At 36.0% G+C, this 8,662-nt stretch overlaps 1 protein-coding gene across 1 annotated transcript in view; it reads left to right on the forward strand.

Annotated features, from left to right (window-relative positions):
- Positions 1-8,662, forward strand: part of LOC101342269 (sulfotransferase 1 family member D1) — a 33,044-nt gene that overhangs the window by 8,804 nt on the left and 15,578 nt on the right. The window contains 1 exon segment of the mRNA XM_004383336.1: positions 7,684-7,810. Within this exon segment, the coding sequence (XP_004383393.1) occupies positions 7,684-7,810 (127 nt within the window).

The following is an 8,662-nucleotide window of genomic DNA, read 5'->3' on the forward strand; positions in this document are numbered from 1 at the left end:
ATTCTATTGGCTAGAATTTTGTTGAGAATTTTTGCATCTATATTCATGAGAGATATTGGTCTGTAATTTTCTTTTTTTGTGGTGTCTTTGCCTGGTTTTGGTACCAGGTTTATGCTGGCTTCAAAGAATGAATTCAGAAGTATCACTTCCTTTTCTATGTTCTGAAATAGTTTGAGTAGTACTGGTATAAGCTCTTCTCAGAATGTTTGGTATAATTCTCCAGTGAAGTCATCTGGACCAAGAGTTTTTCTTTTTCTTGAGAGCTTTTTTTCTTTTTTTTGTTTTTTTAATCACCTTTTCAATCTCTTCTCTTGTTATGGGTCTATTCAAATTTTCAACTTCAGTTTGTATTAGTTTGGGTAGGTAGTGTGTTTCTAGAAATTTGTCCATTTCCTCTAGGTTTTCAAATTTGTTGGCGTATAGTTTTTCATATTATTCTATTATGATCCTTTTTATTTCAGTTGGGTCTGTTGTAATGTCCCTATTTCATTTCTTATTTGGATTATTTGCATCCTCTTCTGTTATTCTTTTGTCAGTTTGGTCAATGGTTTGTCGACTGTGTTGATCCTTTTAAAGAATCAAGTTTTGGTTTTGTTGATTCTATTGTTTTTCTCTTCTCTATTTCATTTATTTCTGCTCTGATCTTTATTATTTCCTTTCTTCTGATGACTGTGGGCTTCTTTTGCTGTTCTCTTTCTATTTGTTCGAGTTGTATAGCTAATGTTCTGATTTTATCCTTTTCTTCTTTTTTGATGTGTGCATCTATTGCTATAAATTGACCTCTGAGCACTGCCTTTACTGCGTCCCAGAGTAAACTATGTGTTTTCATTCTCATTTGATTCTAGGAATTTTTTGGTTCCATCTTTGATTTCTTCTAATACCCAGTGGTTTTTAAGCAGGGTGTTATTAAGTTTCCATGTATTTGGTATTTTTGCCTTGCTCTTCTGGTTATTAATTTCTACTTTGATGCCGTTGTGACCAGAGAAGATACTTTATATTATCACAATTTTTTGGATTTTTTGAGGTTTGCTTTGTGGCCTAAGATGTGGTCTATTCTGGAGAACATTTCAATGCATTGGAAGGAATGAGTACTTTTCTGCTGTTGAGTGAAGTGTTCTATATATTTCTGTGAGGTCAAGTTGGTTGATTGTGGCTTTTAGATCTTCTATTTCTTTGTTGAGTTTCTTTCTAGATGCTCTGTCCTTTACCGAGAGTGGTGTGTTGAAGTCTCTACTAGTATTGTAGAACTATCTATTTCATTTTTCATTGCTATTAAAGTTTGTTTTATGTGTTTTGGAGCCCTGTGATTGGGTGCGTAGATATTTATTATGGTTATGTATCCATGATGGATCATCCTTTTAATCATTATATGATACCCTTCTTTATTCTTTAGGATGAATTTTCTTTTAAAGTCTATTTTGTCTGAGATTAGTATTGCTACTCCTGTTCTTTTTTGGTAGTTCTCTGCTTTATATATATTTTTCCCATCCTCTGATTTTTAATAAATTTTTTCTTTGTTACTAAGGTATGTCTCCTGTAGACAGTATGCTGATGGGTCTTGTTTTTTTATGCATTCTGTTACTCTCTGTTTCTTTATGGGTGCATTTAGGCCATTTACATTCATTGTGATTATTGATAGGTTTGAATTTATTGCTGTCATTTTGTAGTGCTTTTTTTTCTTTTTTTGTTTTTGCTGACATTTCTTTGATCCTCTTATGCTCTTGTTCTAATTCCTTTTGTTTGTGGATTTTTTTTTTTGTTTTTTTTATTTTTGTAGATTTTGTTTTTACTGAGACTTTATGTTTTTCTTCTCTATTTTGATGAGTAGGTTTGTTAACTTTCTTTGTGCTTACCTTGAAATTTACTTTTATCTTCTTAAGTCTAAACCAGTCTTTTATTACTTAATAATGCCTTGACTTCCTCTCCATTTAAAAGTTCTATAGCTACACTGTTTATTCCCTCTTTTATTGTTCTAACGTTGTTGTCAATTTCAGATTAACATCTCTGATGCCCTGTTGTAAATATTTTGGTTTTATTATTGAGAGTTCATTACCTAGATTGGTATCTGGCTGATGTGGTCTTGCATGCTAGATTCAGGCTGTTGTCTGATATTGTTGGTTTTCTAACTAAAGGACTCCCTTTAATAGTTCTTGTATGTTTGGTTTGGTTTTTACACATTCCCTTAATTTATGTTTATCTGAAATGTCCTAATTTTGCCATCATGTTTAAGGGAGAGTTTGCAAGATATATTATTCTTGGTTGGTAATTTTTTTCTTTCAAGGTTTTATGTATGTCAGCCCATTGCCTTCTTGCCTGCATATTTTCTGCTGAGTAACCAGAGCTTAGTTTTATTGTTCCCCTCTGTATGTGACTTTTTGTTTTTCTTGAGCTGTTCTCAGGATTCTTTGTCTTTGCTTTTAGTGAATGTGATTATGATACGTCTTGGTGATTTTCTTTTGGGATCTATCCTATATGGGGTTCGTTGAGCTTCTTGGATGATCATCTTTTCATCTTTCATGATATTAGGGAAGTTTTCTGTCGGCAGTTCTTCAATGATCCTCTCTGTGTTTTCCATTTTCTCCTTCTGTTTTGGAACTCCAATCACTTACATTTTTTTTAAACTGTATCCCACATTGTTCTCAAGATTTCTTCATTTTTCTTCTTTCCTCTGATTTTTCCTCAAACAAAGTTGTATCCAAGTATTTGTCTTCAATTTCTCTGATCCTTTCTTCCATTGTTTCACACTTGCTACTCAAACTTTCTATGACACTGTCCGTTTCTGAAATCTTGTTGTTTGTCTTTTGGATTTCTAATTGCTGTTTTGATATGATTTCTAGCTGTGTGTTTATTTTGACATTTTGTTCCTGTATTATTTTCCTGAGTTCTTCCATCATTTTGTCTGTCTTTTCCATGACTGTATCTGACATGATTTTGTCTAGTTTTTCCTTATCTTTGTCTGCTTTTTCAGTCGTCTTTTGGATAGCCCTGAATATTAAAGTTTTGAATTCCCTATCAGGTAGTTCCAGTGCCTTTTCTTCTACCAGAAGGTCATCTGATATTTTATTTTGGACCCCTACTTGAATCATCTTGTCCTTTTTTTAATATGTTTTGATATTGTCCGCTGTCTTCAGGACATTTAGTCATTATTTTTTCCATTTATTGGTTGTAGATTTATTTGTTTCATACTGATTTTTTGTTTAATTTTGATTTAATTTGTTTAATTTGATTATGTCTGGGCAGGTAGGCTGGGCGTTCTTTGTTGTTTGCTCATCTGTGGGCATGATATTTCTCAGCACTTTGTCCAATGGGCAGTGCCAGTCACTCAGCTATCATCCAGCAGAGGGGGAGAGGTAGGGATGGGTCTTTTGTGGCATGTACTGGGACCAACAGGGTGGGCTCAGGGGGCAGTGCTGGGCAGTCTCCAGTGGTCCACACCTGTGCTGCTTGGGGGTGTGGTCCCCAGCATGAGGTGCAGATAGGCAGGAAGAATGGGAGGATAATTAGGTGTGGTTAAGAAGAGAAAGAAACATAAGCCAAGAAACCGTGGCCTGCCGGAAAGTGTCAGAGGCCGCACAGGGAGAAGGGTGGTGAGTGGGAAAATGTGTATCCCTGGTTAATGGGTGCTCTGTCTCCTGCTGGGAGCCCCATGAAGCTGCATTCCTATACTCCTTGTCTGCCATTCTTGTTGGCTAAGGGGTCTAAGATGGCAGATCCATGCTGTATTAGCTGATGGGGACCTCCACTCAGTAGCTCTCCTCGTTCTGTGTTCTCTGTCAGTTTTTTATTCCATTCAGTGCTTGGATGAGTTCTTTATCCCTTCATTTGATGCTTAGGCTTCCAGGATTGAAGTCTGTATCTGTTTTACTTAGTTTTTTGGGTCTTTGCTGTGGAGGGATGGCATGGTGCTTCTGTCTATACTGCCATGTTGGCTCCACCTCCTTTTTATAAACATTTTTATTGAGGTATAACATTCAGGGAGAAATGTGCATAAATGATAAGTATACAGCTTGATGAATTTTCATAAAGTTAATATGCTCAGAAAATTAGCACCCAGATTAAGAAACAGAACATTACCAGTACATCAACAGATCAGCTCTGATCCATTTCCAGGCAGTAACTTCCATTCATAAAGATAACCACTATCCTGAATGCTTCCACTGCAAAATGTTTGCCTGTAACCATATCAGTACCAGTTGCTGTCAAGTTGATTCTGACTCATGGAGACCCCATGTGTGTCAGAGTAGAACTGTGCTCCATAGTGTTTTCAGTGGCTGTCTTTTTGAAAGTAGATTGGCAGACTTTTCTTCCCAGGTGCCTCTGGCTGGACTCCAACTTCTAACCTTTTGGTTAGCAGTCGATTGTGTTAACTGTAATCTTACAGGGGATTGATTGTTCAAAGGTAGAGTTCTCAAGTCCCATGTGGGAGACCTGGGCTCAATTCCCAGTCAATGCACCTCCTGTACAGCCACCACTCATCTGTCAGTGGAAGCTTGCATGTTGCTTTGATGCTGAATAGTTTTTAGGACAGCTTTCAGACTAAGATGGGCTAGGAAAGAAAGGTCTGGAATCTACTTATGAAAATCAGTCATTGGAAACCCTATGAATCACAATGGTCTGATCCCCACCTAATCATGGGAATGGTGCAGGACTCAGTGGTGTTTTGTTCTGTTGTGCATTGGGTCACCATGAGTCAGGTAACAACAACAGTGATAGCCTCAAGTCATAAAGTATATACTCTTGAAAGTTTAGCTTTTTATGCAAGGTTATACTTGTGATATGTATCCATATTGTGCTTGTAGTTTTGTTTTTGTTGTTTTTTTTGATGTAATGTTGTTGTTGTTAGGTGACATTGAGTCATTTCTGACTCATAGTGACCCTATGTACAACAGAATAAAACACTGCCCCATCCTGAGCCATCCTGATAGTCATTGCTATGTTTGAGTCTATTGTTGCAGCCACTGTGTCAGTCCATCTCATTGAGGGTCTTCCTCTTTTTTGCCGACCCTGTAGTTTACCAAGCATGATGTCCTTCTCCAGGGACTGATCCCTACTGATAACATGACCAAAGTATGTGAGACGAAGTCTCACCATCCTTGCTCCTAATGAGCATTCTGATTGTACTTCTTCCAAGACAGATTTGTTCATTCTTTTGACAGTCCATGGTATATTCAATATTCTTCGCCAACACCACAATTCAAAGGTGCCAACTTTTCTTCGGTTTTCCTTACTCATTGTCCAGCTTTTGCATGCATATGAGGCGATTGAAAACACCATAGCTTGGGTCAGGCACATCTTTGTCTTCAAGGTGACATTTTTGCTTTGTGGCTCACAAAGTGTTGTGCCTTGAGCTACAGCAGCATCATTACCTGAATGTATCAGCTATTGTACTTGCATAGTAAATGCAAACATAAAGGCGACATTCTCTGCAATCTAAGCACATTATTTCCTTTATTTAATTTCTACGAATATTATTGATGTTCTAGTCACTTCTAGGCACAGATGCTAGTCACTTCCCTATGCCTGTATTATGCAATAATTAAAAAAAGCCAGTGCTCTCTGCCCTATGGAGCATATGATCCCATAGAATACATCAAGTATTGGAAAAAAGACATATATATATGAAAAATAATTACATATAGGCAATATAAGTACTAGTACATGAAATAAAAAAAAAAGATTCTATGTGAACCTTGCAGATGGGTTAAGGAAGTCTACTAGATGAAAAATTTGATTAGCATCCTGAAGAAAGAATAGAAGTATTTTCAGGAGTTCAAGAAAGACATTTCACAGACAGAAAACTGCATATGCATAGGCTAAGAGAAGTAAATCAGAAAGGCATGTGCCAAAGATATACAAGTAGTTCAGTGTAGCTAATTACAATGTGAAGATAGTGGAAAATCAACCTGGAAAGGAAGGCAGTCACTAAATCCCTAGATCTGAGAAAGGAGTTTAGAGAGCATCTTCATCCCAGAAATTTTAATACCAAAAACAAGTAAAATCATTGTTGTCTACGTAATTCCAACTCATGAAGACCCCATGTATAACAGAATAGAACTGCTCCATGTAGTTTTCTTGGCTATAATCCTTATAGAAGCAGATTGCCAGGTCTTTCTTCTGTGGTGCCTCTGGGTAGGCTCAAACCACCAACTTTTCAGTTAGTAGTCGAGCATTTAACCGTATGAGCCATCCGGGGAGCCATAACACCTTTAATAGACTGAGCCAAATGGCTGTCTGTTTTTCCTTGGACAAAATTGATTGATTGTACTTTCACCTAATTATACAGACTGATTGTTCACGTTTTTATGTGTGACTTCTTCTTTTCCTTCAAAGCCTATTTGAAAATAAAAGAAATAAGAAAATAGAGATATGATTTATTATCTTAATTCCAGTAGTTAAGATCCTTAGAAGCCCCCAGAAAGTCATCCTTGCTAGTAGGTAGAAGAATTGAGGAATATCTTCAGGATAGCCTTGTCTTCTACTCTGTGGCAAGTGGGAAATAGATCTTGATAAGGAAATTACAGGTAATGATAAAAGAAAAAGAAAACGGTAGTTCATTACCAGAATCTCCTGGTATTGAAATAGGGAGTAAACAGGAACGTTTATTAAGTTAATATTTTCTCAAGAAGTTATGTTACCATGAAAGTCTCAAGTCTTAGAACTCCATATTCAATCTTTTGAAACATTTCTTTCCGGTCACTCCTTTCTTCCTTCCATCTTTATTGCAGACTACAAGGACTATGAGTATAAAAGTTCCCATCTTCTTTGCCCATCATTTGGAGAGAAGCAAGTTCTGATTCCACTTAGATGAAAGGAAATTTCTTCCTAAATAGTTTTCCCTTAAAAATATGTTTATATGTGGCTGGGTCCTTGGTACTATTAGGTATACCTCAAGGAGAAACAGATTTAATGGATTTCAGTGGACTTGCCAGAAAAACTTATTACCAATGAGACTTAACAATATCATTTCTATTGGAAAATATGTTCAAAATTTCTGTCTTCAAGCAAACTCAAAGGGTTCATACATAAAACAATATCTAATCTCACATCAATCACTAAAATCAGCGATGATTGCTGAGTAGCCATGATTATGGGCAGAATGAAGGATATTGCATCTTTACTGACTCTGAATTTTCCCAAGTAGTAATTTATTTTAAATAAAAAATCAGGCATTAGTTCAGGTTTTGTTTTATAATTTATTATTATTAACTTTAATTTGTGGTAAGCAAAATATTCTAAATTTAAGGATAATACTAATTACATTTTTTAATGTAATATTATAATTTCTTATTTATAGTTATTTTTCATATTTTAAAAGATACTCTTCAAAGGCTAAAGAGAAAGCAGGGGCATGAGAGAACTCTCTGTGTTTTAAAATAACTTGTATAGGTTTGAACATCCTATGAAAGGAAATACATATAAATGCTAAGATTGCCACTGCCGTCAAGTCGATTCAGACTAATAGCAGCCATATGGAACAGAGTAGAACTGCCCCATAGAGTTTCTGAGCAGCAGCTGGTGGATTCAAACTGCTGACCTTCTGGTTAGCAGCCATAGCTCTTAACTACAGCACCACAAGGGCTAAGATTAGGGAAGAGCAAAGCAAAACTAAGTATTCCTTCAAGGTAAGCAAAATTTTACCATTAAAGAACAAATGAAATGCTAACTTCCCATTTCTCTGCACAGATGATCTGTGTGTCATGAAATGTCAAAGGTGTGGCGGTCTCTTACTATTATTTCTACCAGATGGCCAATATGCACCCAGAGCCTGGTACCTGGAAGGAGTTCCTGGATAAATTCATGGCTGGGAAGGGTAGGTCCAACTCTTCCTTTAATCATGGAGTTCCATAACGAAAGTTTCTTTTCACAAAGAGATATAAATGTCAAATATAAATTGCGTGTTTATTATAAACCTAGTATCATATGTGCCCAGCACTTTAAGAATATATTATAAAGAATATAGAAGCAGAACACATTGTCTCTTCACTTAAAGGAGTAAACTTTTGGGGGTATGTGACATATAGATTTCTGAGTCCATAGTTTCATATTTTATTAGTGCTTAATTATTACTGCCAGTTTTTTAAGTGCTTTCCTCTTTTGGCATTTATGCCATTATACTGTTTACATTTCATACATATTCCTTGGACTATCTTTCCTCTACTATTTCTTTATTTTTTCAATGAACTGTGAAAATTTTTGAGTCAGGGTTTTTATTTAAGGTTCTATTATTCTACATGTGTATTTTCTTTTTCAAAGAAACATATTCATATCTAACATAGTAACTGTATTTTTTTTTTTTTTATTGTACTTCAGGTGAAGGCTTACAGAGCAAATAGTTTCTCATGAAACAGTAGTACCCATATTGTTTTATGACATTGGCCAACAACCCCACAACATGTCAACCCTCTCCCTTCTTGAACTTATCTTTTTGGTGAAAATACACATAGCCAAAGATACACCATTTCAAAAATTTCTACATGCACAGTTCAGTGACATCGACTACGATCTTACAATTGTGCTGTTATTCTCACTTTAGATGAAGGCTTACAGAACAAAATAGTTTCTTATTAAACAGTTAGTACACATGTTGCCTTATGACAATGGTTAACAACCTCACAACACATCAACACTATCCTTACTCAACCTTGGGTTCCCTATCACCAGC

This window comes from Trichechus manatus, unplaced genomic scaffold (genome assembly GCF_000243295.1).
Source record: "Trichechus manatus latirostris isolate Lorelei unplaced genomic scaffold, TriManLat1.0 scaffold00108, whole genome shotgun sequence".
NCBI lineage: Eukaryota > Metazoa > Chordata > Mammalia > Sirenia > Trichechidae > Trichechus > Trichechus manatus.